This window comes from Poecilia reticulata, linkage group LG21 (genome assembly GCF_000633615.1).
Source record: "Poecilia reticulata strain Guanapo linkage group LG21, Guppy_female_1.0+MT, whole genome shotgun sequence".
In the NCBI taxonomy this organism is placed as follows: Eukaryota; Metazoa; Chordata; class Actinopteri; order Cyprinodontiformes; family Poeciliidae; genus Poecilia; species Poecilia reticulata.
The window spans coordinates 23,368,164-23,382,309 of record NC_024351.1 but is presented as its reverse complement, the minus strand read 5'-3'; the positions used below and the strand labels follow the sequence as shown (position 1 = coordinate 23,382,309).

Below are 14,146 nucleotides of genomic sequence, written 5' to 3'. Positions count from 1 at the left end.
TAAAGAAATATTAGTGGAAATAAACAATCTAGAATCAGAGTTGGCTGGATGGTATTTTGAATGTTTTTGAGGAGACAAAGAAAACAATAACTGATAAAGCTAATTACCTGTCTTGATAATTTTGTTATCAATTGCCTTTGGTATTTATTAGTAATTCATAGCTAAACCAAACATATTGTTGCCAAGACCATCAGCAAGACGGTTTGTGAGAGGATGGCAGCTATTGGTGAGATTATTTAGAAAGGGAAGAAAAAGGAAATGAAAATTAGTCACGARGATAATTAGGAGAAAGAAAAGTGACAGACCACAACTATACAGGAAGATATTTTTAATGTTCTGGAGAGCATTAGAACCATAGTCACAGAAACACCAGGGGTAGAACACAAATGACTGAAATGTGAAGGTTCCTACAGGCTCCTCTTCTGGTCTCCAGTGGGAGAAAAATGCTACGGTCTCTAGACCACCTGTCCCACATTCAAACATGGAGGTGAATTATGTTTAGGGAATGTTTTCCTGCTAAGATTATTAAACTGAGAGACCAGTGGATCAGACCATGTAATGTGAAATCTTGGAATATCCTCTCTGAGCCAAAACACTGAAGACGGGTTACTGACTGGTCTTCCAGAATGGCAGTCAAATCCATTTGTTGTTTTATTCTGAAATGTTAGTTGATGCTGTTTCTTCCCCATTAAACTAAAACTACATTTAAAATGAGAACCTGGCAGATTGACTGTTCCTGTTGTTTTTATGCTACTTATACATGGTCTGTGTTCATTCTAGGAGCAGGAACTTGAAGCTAGCAAGAAGGAGAAATTAACTGAGGCAAGGCTGGACGCAGAAGTCCGACTTTTTAAGAAAGAAAACGAGGCTCTTCGCAGACACATTGCAGTTCTGCAGGCTGAGGTGTACGGAGCCAGACTAGCAGCTAAATACTTGGACAAGGAACTGGCTGGCAGGTAAGATTGTGCTCACCATACTGAATTCTATTAGGACCCATGGTAACGGATATTTCCAGAGGTGATGTTGGTTGGACAGACAACAGTTTTCTGACTGAAGAATGGGACATCATTTGTTGCTGCTCTTCTTCCTTACAAATGTTCAGGCTGGTAGTTTTTTTCATAAATGTTTTTCTGCTGAAGCATGGCACACACAGGTAAATACAGAAAAAGGTCCTTTCAGTTTGGAATTGGTGTTAAATTTTAAGCAGCCCTTAGACTTTAATGTCGACACAGTCAGGAAACATGTCGGAGGATCTTTTAAAGTTTGGAATCTAGGTACCAAATAATGAGGCTGCAGTCATTAGGGCTGTTGAGGTTCCTCACACAGAACATATCTGGTTTTGGTTCTGTTTAGTCCAACCTAAACCAAGCTCATCCTCTGTTTTACATGGACTGTTGTTTTGTCCTGCAGCATACTTCACACATCCTGGGAGGAGCTACAGTTCCATTCTGATACCTGGTTTCAAAAAGCACCAGTGTGAGACTCTCCAGTCACTGGTGTCGCGTAAACTGGATTGCAACAAAAACGTTTCAACTTAACTGAAGAGCAGTTCCTTAATGCTCAGGCTTTAGATGGCCTCCAGCATTAAGAACCTCTTCTTGCTGTTACACTGCTGCAGAAGTCTGAGAGCAGCTGGTCTGTGGTCAGATCATTCAGAAACAAAGAGCGGTGAGGAGCACATTATAAGATTTTCCATTAYGTTCCCTTCTTTTGATTACCAAAACCATTGTTTACATTAAAGACACAAAAAATAACAATTTTGTTGATACATAAAAAAAGCCAATAAACAATCAGATGTACCACAAAGCAGAGTCAGAAACACCAAGCCATATTTGTAGGTTGAGAATCAGTCATCATAATATGTGAGCATGGAATAAAGAAAATACAAATAGACAGGTAATTGTTTGTTTTTTTGGGTAGGGCTCAGRAAAGCAGCTGACAAGTTTTTTCCATTCTCAGAAATGTGAGCGTCTCTGTTTTATGTGTTTTAAGTGGAGCATGTCACTGGCAGCAGCAACCTCCACCCTCATGGAAGGAGGATGATGCTGAAGCATGTGCAGGCCTTGCACATGGGCTCCTGCACAAAACTCATTTTATCTGAAGTTTGTCCTGGGAAAAAGTTCAGCCATTTGCAAAGAGCAGTAAGAAGCCAGAGGATCAGAGTCTGGAATGTCATGGGGAGCAAAACCAAAATCAACCTGTTTATTTAATTTAATGCTATTTTATTTTATTGCAGTACCATTGTCACACTGGGCAGAAACATCCTCAAACTAAACAACATGTGTTTGTGGGTGGTGAGTTGGTGTCCTCTGAAGCCCCCGCTTCATTAAATTCTTTAAATATGTCATTATCATTTTAAAAATTGACAAGTAAAAATAGATGGACAGGGATTATTTTGACTGCATGAGTCAAAATGGCAGAAGACAAAAAAAAGTTGTGTGATCTCTGATTTCCACACTATATAACTCTAAACAGTGAACAGAGGTGGGTAGACTGGTGAACTGGACTGGGTGTCAGAGCTGGAGGAGGAATGTCAAAGATGGTGGACTCTGTTAATCCTACACCACAGATCTGGAGGGGTTGTTATGTTTTTGGAGGGCCCAGCAGAAAACATTTGTGTAATCCTGCTGTAGATGTTGGAAAGCGAGTGCTCTGCAGTAAACTCGGGTGAAAAAGAGAGACATCAGATGTCTTAACATTTCTGGCTCACATTTTTGAGCGCTGCAGTTTTTTTTTTTTTGCTACAGTCAATAATTTATCACAATAAAACTTCAGCCTGCATATTGATCATATAACACAAAGACAAATCATTTTTTGTTGTTGTAATGTTACTGTACCTCAGATCTGTCCATCAGGATAAACTCCAGGTTGATTTCAAAGGGTGAGAGTCAGATTCACCCCGTTAGAGGTGGGGGTCCCTGCTCGTAGCAGTGTTGTATAAAGTTATTTTATTTCTCTTTTATGTTAAAATCCAACTTAAACAAAACTATTTGTGTTTGATGAATATAACATAAAATGTGACTTTTTAGACAGGAGCCCCTCCTACTTTAATTAATCTTACTTTGCCTTTTTGCTGACCATACAGTATAATATTAAATTTCATTCATCCTGGGTTTTATTCTTCTTTAGTAAAAACTCTGACTTCTGTTTTTCCCGATTGGTTCCTGCAGCTTTGGGTCTGGTGACATTTTGTATGGTTAGTGAATCTGCTGGATACTTTCACTGACTTTCACAAAAGAAAAGACAATAAAAGCATCAGAGCCAGGAACCTAAAAAGGCTCAAGAACCTGATGAAGAAGGCTGGTTCTGGTTCTGGTTCTGGTTCTGGCTCTGGTTCTGCTCTGGTTCTGTCCGGGGGACGTCTGTGGAACCTCTAGACATGAGGATGTACAGAAGGATTCTTCATTAAAACAACCAGACCGTCCTCTTCATCACTGTCTTGGGAAAATAGCATCTTCAGTCAGAGGCTTCTTCAGATGTACTTTAACACAAACTGCAACTTCCTGCCTACAGCCATCACCATCYACAACAACTCTTTGATGTTACAACATTTTATTGTATTAATTTTAGTATTTTTGAGTTTAATTAGAATATGAATGTGGTTTGTTAGCAGCCAGGTGAAACCAGCTCATCAGGGTGAGAATCAGCAGGTTTTTTAACAATCTGAATTCTGTACAACARGCTGTGAAACAACAGTCAGTTGGTAACAGTGAAGTGTTTAAGCCTATTAAATGTTACACCCCAGCAGTCCGTTGTGCAAACTGAAATTTGTACGATGACTGAGATTTGATGCATCTCTGTTCATAGATCACCAAGTTAATCTGAACTCGCACCAATTAATCACAGCTGAGAGAAGCATATCTTAACAGATGACAGTAAATGATGATGTGATCACACTTTCAGGGTGCAGCAGATCCAGTTACTTGGTCGTGACATGAAAGGACCGGCCCATGACAAGCTGTGGAACCAGCTGGAGGCAGAGATTCACCTCCACCGCCATAAAACAGTCATCCGTGCATGTCGAGGCCGCAGCGACCCAAAGAAGTCTCTTCCCTCTCCTGTGGGACACGTATGTTTAAACTCACACAGAGACTGAAAGCACTTGCACTTGTCCTTTCTAAAAACATTTGAATGTTCATRTTTTTTTGTATAACAGGACCCTGACTCGCTGAAGAAAACCCAGGGAGTGGGTCCCATCAGAAAGGTGGCGCTCCTGAAGGAGGATCATGAAGGCCTAGGAATCTCCATCACAGTAAATAGAACTTTTTCTGCCTTGAGGAGGAACAAACTCCAATTTTGCCCTATTTTACAAACTTTATCACTTGGGTAAAATAAAAAAAACTTCAACACAGTTCACGCCTCCAGCAAGCAATCGTGTCTCAACATCTGAAGGTCCATCAGCATGAAGCAACGTGTAGAACAAGAAGCTGGTTTTCACCAGGCTGGGATTCCAACCGACGACTGTGGCTAGTTAAAAAAAAACAAAAAAACAACTTTATTTATATTATAATACACATACCTGTATTCAAATTAACATGACTTAAGACAAAGGGATACTTTAACCCCAATCTCCTCTGACAGCCCTCAGAAAAAAGTCAGCATGACAATAAGTACAAAACTGAGAAAGAAACATACTAACTGTTTGGAACAAGAGGCGTGTCTGGATAAAGTTGCTTGTCAACAGAGGAATCTGAAGTGACTCAATTTATGCCAAAATAAATACCTTATTGTTTGGTGAGGACTTGATGTCATGTGTCTGTTCTTCAGGGTGGGAAGGAGCATGGCGTTCCCATTCTGATTTCAGAGATCCATCCTAACCAGCCTGCAGACAGATGTGGAGGTCTGCATGTTGGAGACGCCATCCTTGCTGTCAACAGCATCAACCTGCGAGACGCAAAACACAAGGAAGCCGTCACCATTCTCTCTCAGCAGGTAGSACCTCTGTTAGTCTGGATTTCTCTAACTGTATTKATTCTGCTTTAAAGAAGACCAGGAGGCATAAAGGGTTAAAGAGTTACTTCTTTATGAGCAGCTTATTTGTTTTAATATGCTCACTGTGGATGTTTGTGGCAGCGAGGACAAATTGAGTTCGAGGTGGTATACGTGGCCCCAGAAGTGGACAGTGATGATGAGAATGTGGAGTATGAGGATGACAGTGGCCACCGGTAYCGACTCTACTTGGATGAACTGGAGGACAGCAGCACAACAGCGCCACCAGGCAGCAGCTCGGCATCACTTCAGGGTGAAAGAAATCTCTTTTTTTAAATACACTGTGAAGGAAAAGTGAGGAAAGTCAGGAAAGTGTCTCCCCAAGTCTGATGCGTGTGAAAGAGTGAGACATTGTATAATTCACACAAGTAAATCACATATGAAACCTGCAAATCCGTTCATGGAGCAGTGACAAGTCCTGCCTAGTTTTCAATGTTTTCCTGCTAGATGTGAGAACAGAAACGGATTAAATCAACCGAATACTAATGTCCAATATGACTGATTGTGAAAATAGAGCTAAGATATTCAGATAGCTGTTAAAGTATCCAAATTTAAATAGTTAAGGCWACTTTCATTTCCTTAAATGTACTAGTAATCTTAGGCTTAATTTGGTATAATACTTTCTTTACTTTTGAAAACAGACGTGCAGAAAGTCAAAAATGATCCATGGGTATTTTATTCATCCTTATATGAATAAATACCCATGGATCATCATATCTGATCCATTAGATTAAAAAAATTGAGGAACATGATTATCTGAACCAGCTGAATTAACAAAGTGCATTACATGAAACCTTAAGGAAGAAAAGGTCAACACGTTATATGAATCAGTATTCATGTTGAAAAATACTAAATGAACATTAATCTTTAGTCAAATAATGTAATGTAACATTACCTCTAATTTCCAAAGAAATTAGAGGTAATTTCAACAAGAAATTCTTCATTTCTTGTTGAAGCAGGTGTGAACGTTCTGTTTCTTTCTGTAAAGCTGGTTTCATTCACATGTTGAGTAACATTAGATAGCTTTACCTGCCAGTTCCTTGACAGGTTTTCTGTGAAGAGAGGCCGTCTGTAGGAGAAACAGCAGCATGTTTGTCAGAAAGTATTTAATTATTTTTGAATTATAAGGAGGAATCATTTTTAATTCAGTCAGACTAAGAGTTTTTTGTTCTTTATGAATCTTTTGTCTCCATTCTGCAGCTCTGGAGAAGATGACACTGAACAATGGACCGGAGAACGGAAACCCTGGAATCCCCTCTCAGAAAAATCCGCAGGAAACTCCGTCAAAGCCATCAGACACGGACTACGCTTCATAAAATGCCAAACTGACCTCTGGGATTTTTGGACAAGAACTGAAACAATTCAGTGACAATCTGAGAAACTTGGGGAAACCGACTTTTACTGTCCATTTTCCCATTTTTCTCTTTTGGTCTAGATGAAGTGCAGTTTGTGGCTTGTGGCGCTTGATCTCAGTGATTTTTATGTGAAAGTTTGATGCCATGTTAATGTTACTGGGGAAATTTGAGAATGTTTTTAGCAATGGGAGCTGATAGGAATACACTATAGGAGAGAAATATGCACGCTGACATGGAAGTGGAATAATTTCATCTCTTCATTGATAAAATGCTTCAGAGCTTCTGTCTGGGGAGACGGAGTGTTTTGGTTCATTATCTGGTCTTTTAAATATGGAAGCCTTTTCAGGAAAAGATTCTGAAAGAAAAATAAGTGAGTTAGAAACGTAGAACACCTTTCACAATGAACTCATTTAGGCGTCAAATATTTTAGACAGGGTCTGTGTGTGTTTTCTTTTTTTAACAGTGACTATAGTTATGTTTTAATGTGTAAACTCCTATTTGTGTAATCAGAAGATTAAGATGCAATGTGCTGTTTGGTGAGCCACCTCGTCTTTCCGTAGCTCTTAGGCTAACAACTGACCCTTTTCAGTTTGCTGATGTTACTTTTGATTTTTTTTTWATTATTATTTGTTCTTGTGAACTTCTTGGCTTTTCTTGAGTTTTTTTTTGACTAAATAATTTCAAAAACAGCATGATGAATTGTTTTAATCACTACTATCCCTGAAATTTCATAAAAATGAATGAATCCTTGTCTCCACATATTTAGTTGGTAGTTCAACAGGATCGTAGGTCAGTGTTGTCATTGGCAACAGTATCACACGTCCTAAATCTGTTTAGAGGAGACTACTGTACCCATCTCTGTTATGAATAGACAATCCTGTTTATTTACTGATATTTGGTATGTGTGCTCTTTAAATTGCTGCATTTCCTTGTTCTTTAAAAACTGTTGGTTCAGTGGGAACGCCTCGCAGTATAACTGTAGAGAAAGTTTGACTACACCGGTTTTTCCAGGCTTCCACCTCTGCATTCCATGTATTCAGCTGAATCGTTTATTATCCACCTGCTTGTTTTTGAACTTGAATAAACCATTTATTTGTCATAACTCATAAATTTCTTAAACCTCACTATGTTTTTGTCAGTTTAACTTTTTTGGACTTTGTTTATAAATTCTTCAAGATGCTCTTTAATCATTTGAGGAACTTTTAAATGATTAAATGCTCTTTAATTATTTAAGTATTCAAGTTATTGAATGGCCTTTAATAAATATTGAAGTGCTACACATGCAAACAAGTTGATAACTCTTAATGTTCAGAAAGACCACAGGGGTCACTGAAATGACGTGAAACTGACTAAAGTAACAAATAGAAATGCGCTTAAAATTAACCGATGACTATTAGACCATACTTTTAAACTGCAGTTCAACTGAATTATTAAAAAAAATCTAATTACATTTGTCAAATTTAAAAATTCTAATGATTTAATGTTGGTGTAGAATGGTGCAGAACACTGATAAATACTGCATGTGTTTTTGGAAAACAACATGAATGTCTTTCAGTATTTTAATGTAACTTATTCTCTGAATACTGTCGGACTCTCCTCTGTGATGTTTTTAAACTTCTGACAGMCAGCACTGAGTTATTAAATGCAGTAGAACCAGACTGCTGCACAGCTGTCTAAAGCTGCACAAGGTTTAAGAGCCATCAGTTGATCATGAAGTTATTTTATATCTGTTGTCTATTTTGTTTTCCTGCATGCCTTTAGCTTTAGTCACATCGATAGATCAGTCTGAAACGTCAGCTGTTCTGGAACGGTCCTGCTCATGTTTTCACCAAATCCAGGAAACTGAAGCTCATCATCCAGTTCTGAAGGCCTCACAGAATAATGATAAGATACTCGTTAGTTTTAGCTTCAAGATGCACCAAAATATAATTAAGATCTGCTTTATCAACCTTCCAGACCTCTCAGGTCTTCTGACTCAAGTCCTCTCATTCAGTTTCTACGCTCCTCTCATCTAGAACAAATGTCCAGAAGACAAAATAGCTGAAACACCAAGTTTCAGCTATTTCCTTTAACTTCTAGTCTAGATTACTACTTTTTATTACTTCTGTTTTCAGTGTAATGTTTTTGATGAGATGTGCTATATAAATAAACGACTTATTTCTGTTTTATTAATATTTGGGCTTTTCTTTTTTGATTGTTATTTTTTAATTCTATTTCATAGAAAAGCATTTTGAAGTTGGGGGAAAAAAAAGACAAACGGAAGCTAAAAACCCCTGAAAAAGGCACACACACAAAATTTCAGTAAATATTTTAATGTAAATTAMGATGTTTGATGGTTTATTTTATAAAAAACAGCTTAGTGAAGTGGGCCGTGTGGTGAGCAGCACCAAGACCGAGTCTGAGCCCAGATCGACCCACTGCTGTTACTAACCTGCAGCAGATCTTCCACAGTGAGCCATGCTCTGCAGCAGGAAGGACAGCACATCGCAAACTAAGTGTGGTTACAACATTACTGTCCATAGTATCAACAGGCACAAAGTTCTGCTTGAACTTTGAATTTATTCTGATATGACCTTATGTAATATCCTAATTTCCAAGCAAAGTTAGTGTCACCATCCTCAACATTTTATTATCAGCATAAAATCCTATTTGTCAGAGGAGTAGARTGATGGACGGTGCTGCTCTGCTCRCATCCAGTGCTGAAGTGGATTAGAGGCAACAGTTGTTACAAAACTTCAAACATGTTCAAACCTTTCAGAGCTGTGACAGATAGGATTCATTTTCCAAACATCCTCGTTGTATAGTGTTAGAGATTCGATAAATGAAATGTTTAAGAATTCACTGCGTGGCACAGCCTGGAGCCACATACTGAGGACAGTATTCTGCTACAGTTCTCCTCAGATCATCTATTCCTCTCTTCAGCAGGCCGACTTGGAGCAGCTTAGAGCTCGGTTCCTCTTCTCCTTCAGCCAGCTGGTGCTCCTGTTCCTCTGCTGAGACGCTGAATGCTGGACGGACACAACAGAGTAGCAGAGGACATTTGGTCACCATCTCAGTAACACATCCATACCCTCTACATTCAGAGAAATAGAAAATACTGTTTGTTCATTTTACATGAATGAAATATGATTCAAACATGTCAACCATGTACTTCACTCTTCAACATTTCTTCCTTCCTTTCTACATAAACTGTCAAAAGCTCTGCTCACTGCTGTTCCTGCTCTCCTGCTGTATTTCTCTGGCATATATTAAGCTCTTACTCTGATTAACCATATGAAGATGTGACGTTGAAGTGTTTGTGTTTAGCGCATTACATTTCATTCCCAGAAGCAGAGAGAGGTTGGGCTCTTTTCCCTGCGCTCTTTGGGCCAGGATGCTGCAGAAACCTCGCAGGTCAAGCAGACACAAAGACATCTCTTTCAAAAGCTCGTCCACTTCTGACATGCTTCCTGCAGATGACAGATGCACCAACTTGTCTTTGTCCTGGTTAACAGAGAGAATAAAATGTTAATGTTTCAATGTGAGCATAACCGGGTCAATGACAACAGAGAACATGTTTGGCAGACTGCCACCCCCTGTACAGCAAAATAAATAAATACATAAAATCTGATTTATGAAACCATGACTACGCACAACAGAAATTTTCCTTGATGAATAACAGCTGAACCTAAAGGTTTGTGCAGAAGGTCCCACCTTAGATTTTGCCCAATCACATCCAACCACAAATGGTCGTTGCAAAGCATCTCATGAATGTCGGTGTTTAATGAGCCAGATGATAATCATATGACTTCATGATAACCACGCTGAAAAGAGGGAACTAAACGCGACTTCCCCAGTGGAGAGTTCTCCTCTGCACTCTGGTGGTTTGCATAAAGAGYATTGGGAGCCACTGYCCCCTTCAGGTTACAGTGGAGTACTGCGCCTACCATCACCCACAGCGCCGGCCTGCAGGTTCTACCCTGACCTGCTTTGTGACTATAAAAAAGTCCAGGCTTGAGCCAGCAGGTCACTAMATTTATCACATGGCTTATACATAAATAGAATGTAAATGCTTTCTATTTACATACACAGCTTCATTGTCCATAGCAATATGGGTGCAGACAACTGCACTGATCACATTTGAAAAGAAAAACGGACATGGCTGCAAACTACCTTGTAATGTTGACCTGTTTACTTCCAGCAGCCAACTCTGACCTGATAACAGAACATCTGAGCTGAACAATAGAACTCAAGTAGTAATCAACAGCTCAGCCATTTTTTATAAAATAGATTGTTTATGAACAAAACAAAACAAAATCAGATAAGAGGAAATATAATTTAAAAAAAAAGAAAAATGATCTGATTTTATTTGTTTTAGTAAACTGCCCTTTACGGTGTAATCTGCCTCTCACCCAATGATCACTGAAACAGCAACTCTACAAGAAAAATGTTTAATGCAGAGTTTAATTACTTAAGGTTCAATTGTCCTAAATAAAAAAATACATATTTTCCCAATTATGAAACTATCAGGTTGTGCCACATTCCTGTTTCCTATTTTGCTGCATTAACTGTTTATCCATGGTGTATCATCAAATCAGTTATCCTGATCCACTGTTTGTTGGATATATTTGTGCTAATTTCTACTTTATAGAATAAGCACATCAGTTATCAGTTTAGTCTACACTGTACTGCATTCAGTCCCAGTGGATTCATTTGTAAAAGAATGATTCACCTTTTGACTTTGTCAGTTAGAAGGAGGAACCCCTCACTCTTAAGTATACCCATACTGAAGATCACGTTTCGATTCTGTCCTCCCTGAGCAGTAGACCAACAGTGGACAGTTGGTYTACCGTTCTCCCCGTCATTTATGGGAACTTAGGCAAGCGTGTGACTTTTTAGTCTTGGTTCTGAGTCTTTAGAAAAAATTAAGCTATTTTGTCTCAACAAACCCAGAATGCTGGCGGTGACCATGTGCATGTCCTGAGTGTGTAAACATGTCTTGGGAATCCACTTGAAAAAGGATTGAACAGTGTAGACTAGAGTATAGAGTTACAGCCTGAGCCAGACTCAGAACTCAGGCCGGGTCATGGCCCGGTCGRACTTGGGCTACTGTGGCAYATTTTCAATAATATAACCAGCAGAGGTTAGTTGGCTCTGCCTCAGACACAATGTCTATGGGTTGGACTGGGTCAGGTTGGAATTTCTAGACTCTTTCTAAACTAAGTCAAGCAGCTTTGAAATGATTTTGAACATAAAACTTRTCTCTGTGGTTTGGCTTGTTTGACTACAAGCTAAGCTAAGCTAAAGTTTCTTACACTGACCAATACCCAAACGCAAAGAGTTTGACATTCCAGAGAGTGATACCTGTGAGAATGTTCCAAGCATGCTGACCAAGTTCTCCTCCTTTTGCAGAGAACAAGCCACTGGTGGATGAGCAGCATCTCTTTTTTTTAGCAGTCTTCCACTAGTGGCCTATCAAAAAAGAAAATACAAACAAWTGAGAACTTTTGGGACAAATAAGCTGGATGTTCTGTTTCATACAGGAAGATCACCAAACCAACTAATTCTGCYGGTCTTTTGTAGTTGAAACGGTTATAAAATAGCATTCACATGAGCCCTTACAACATCTTAGAAACTCTATTTTAACGTAGAAATTCACTAATTCTGAACTGGGTTCACAGGACACACTATAAACCACAACCTCACTTCATAACATTCAAACTAAGACCTTGCTGGCTTGGCATCAGATTTCCCAGCAGACTTCTGAGGTTGAGAGAAATCCCAAACTTATCAGGTTTAGGGAAAAAGGGAGAGCTGTGGTATATCATAAAAACAGTCAGAATGTTATGAGTAATAGTAATAAATGAATCTAACATGCATATTTTAAATATCCCTACCATTAGTTGTGAAGTTAGTYTCTCAATTTCATCCTTCTGTATCCTTAATACCTGGGGAAGGTGGTGGATTAATATATTTTTGAATTTAGCGAAAGCGTTTCTATTCAGTTGTATGTGATGCTACCATGTTGCTGTTATCTTGCTGCTGCAGGAGCTGAGAATTTTCTCCCAAAAGGTTTTTTAGATCTTGCACCGGCAGCCTGGCCCCGTCATCCAGACACTGCTGCACTTTCTTACGCAACCTGTCCAATAAGAAAAAACAAACAAAAAACAACAATAAACAAAGYGAGACAGCAAGATAAGCAAATACAAAATAAAACAGGAACTATGATCTCACACCATACCTTTGTACAGATGTCATCATCTCATCCTCTGTCTTGGCCTGCATCTCAATCATGACATCTTTCTTCTTAATCAATGCACATCCATCCTCTATGCTCTTCTGTAACTGGAACACTGTATTCTCAAGATGCCTGTTTTTTTCCTCTAACTTCTCCTGCTGAGCATATAAACAGAGGTTAGTTACCTAAGGTTTATGTACTGGGAGTATGTGGATAGGAACCAATGTGTTGGTGCATGTCCACAGGGACTCATGAGCTTGGTGCACCATTATATACATGTACATGCTAAGAGGCAGCGTCAGTAAAGCTAGATATAAAGATCTACAAGAGTCTCTTTAAGTCTAAACATCTATATTTAGACATATTAAATATAGATGTTCTGGTAGGCAGCTGTGTGTTGTGGTTGCCATCTGACCTCAATAAATTCATTTATTGAGGTCAGATGAAGTCAAATTAGTTAGGTTTGATTGAGGTCAAACCTAACTAATTGACATTAGTTGTGCCAATTTACAACTAATGTCTCAAAGCACTTCTCTTATGAAGTAGCTCCAGATTGGCTGTGTGTGTGTGTGTGTGTGTGTGTGTGTGTGGGGGGGTGCGTGTGTGTGAACCAAGTTTTTATATCCTTAAGGGAACCCATTTCTGTGTGTGTTGTGGGGTTGTGGGGACCACCACTTCTTATGTGGACAAATTCTCATCCCCATGAGGGGAAATGCTGTTTGTGTGTGTGTGTGTGTGTGTATGTTTATACCTGTTTGGACTGGACTTGAACTTCATTTAATGTGGGGAGATCAGAGAGGTATTTTTCCAGTATCTCAATGCGTTGCTGTTTGTCTTGGTTCTGCTCACTCTCTCTCTGGTATTTCTTCTTCAGACTGGTAATGTAACGATCCCTTGTCTTCATCTGTTCACAAATTACATTGATAGATCAGTCAGGTTGCAGAGACAAACACAAGTCAAAYTKAAAGTAAAAAAAAAGACATAAATTGTGAATCATACCTTCTCTTCCAGTTTTCTGATCTCCTCTGTATATTTTAGAGTGACCTGCTTAAAAAACAGGTTCAGATGGAGCACTTCAAGCTCGGCGGCTGCTAATTTCTTACTAAGTTCTTCATCACAACATTGCCTATCAGACTGCAGCTTGCAGGATGTTGTCATTGCTGACTCCTAAATAACAAGAATTGTTTGTGAGTTTTGTAATCACGTATCTAACTTTGAATTCTTCACCGTATCTCACCTCAGTATTTGGGATTATGGAGGTATGAAACTGTCCTCTCTGGCTGCCCAGGACCTGCTGGGCTCTGTGCTCGTTCTCTCTGATCCACACATGCAGCTGCATGATTTGTTGCTTTTGGCTGAAACACAAAATCATTTTGTTTCAGCAACAGATTATCATCAATGGTTCTGTTTTAATTGTAAAGTTTTAGATTACAATTTTTTGACAACATCATAACAATAATATAATAATAATAGTTATGCTTCACCAAGTTGGGGGAACAGGCCTGTTATAGACAGTACTGCAAGGAAATGTTAAAACTGAGCACTGAATGTACTGAAACAACACATAAGGTTTGTCAGTATTTAT

At 39.0% G+C, this 14,146-nt stretch overlaps 2 protein-coding genes and 1 long non-coding RNA gene across 4 annotated transcripts in view; 1 reads left to right on the top strand and 2 right to left on the bottom strand.

Annotated features, from left to right (window-relative positions):
- The window catches only part of gopc (golgi-associated PDZ and coiled-coil motif containing), a 12,736-nt gene extending 5,268 nt beyond the window's left edge, over positions 1–7,468 (top strand). For both annotated transcript variants that reach the window (XM_008398516.2, XM_008398515.2), the window contains 6 exons: positions 781–956; positions 3,904–4,069; positions 4,157–4,252; positions 4,768–4,932; positions 5,074–5,242; positions 6,190–7,468. In XM_008398516.2, the coding sequence (XP_008396738.1) occupies positions 781–956; positions 3,904–4,069; positions 4,157–4,252; positions 4,768–4,932; positions 5,074–5,242; positions 6,190–6,305 (888 nt within the window). In that variant the 3' untranslated portion in view covers positions 6,306–7,468. The remainder of the gene's footprint in view (positions 1–780; positions 957–3,903; positions 4,070–4,156; positions 4,253–4,767; positions 4,933–5,073; positions 5,243–6,189) is intronic.
- On the bottom strand, positions 4,259–5,148 carry LOC108165776 (uncharacterized). The gene is made up of 3 exons (XR_001776109.1): positions 5,056–5,148; positions 4,724–4,884; positions 4,259–4,467 (listed from the first exon to the last, which is right to left on the bottom strand). It is a non-coding gene; the product is annotated as an uncharacterized LOC108165776 (long non-coding RNA).
- A 1,172-nt stretch (positions 7,469–8,640) lies between the features above and the next one.
- Positions 8,641–14,146, bottom strand: part of cep85l (centrosomal protein 85L) — a 9,183-nt gene continuing 3,677 nt past the window's right edge. Inside the window, exons 5-13 of the mRNA XM_017302135.1 lie at positions 13,799–13,916; positions 13,561–13,728; positions 13,313–13,465; positions 12,565–12,719; positions 12,345–12,462; positions 12,221–12,271; positions 11,688–11,795; positions 9,659–9,827; positions 8,641–9,352 (exon numbers count right to left, since the gene is read on the bottom strand). Coding sequence (XP_017157624.1) covers positions 9,183–9,352; positions 9,659–9,827; positions 11,688–11,795; positions 12,221–12,271; positions 12,345–12,462; positions 12,565–12,719; positions 13,313–13,465; positions 13,561–13,728; positions 13,799–13,916 — 1,210 coding nt within the window. The 3' untranslated portion in view covers positions 8,641–9,182. The remainder of the gene's footprint in view (positions 9,353–9,658; positions 9,828–11,687; positions 11,796–12,220; positions 12,272–12,344; positions 12,463–12,564; positions 12,720–13,312; positions 13,466–13,560; positions 13,729–13,798; positions 13,917–14,146) is intronic.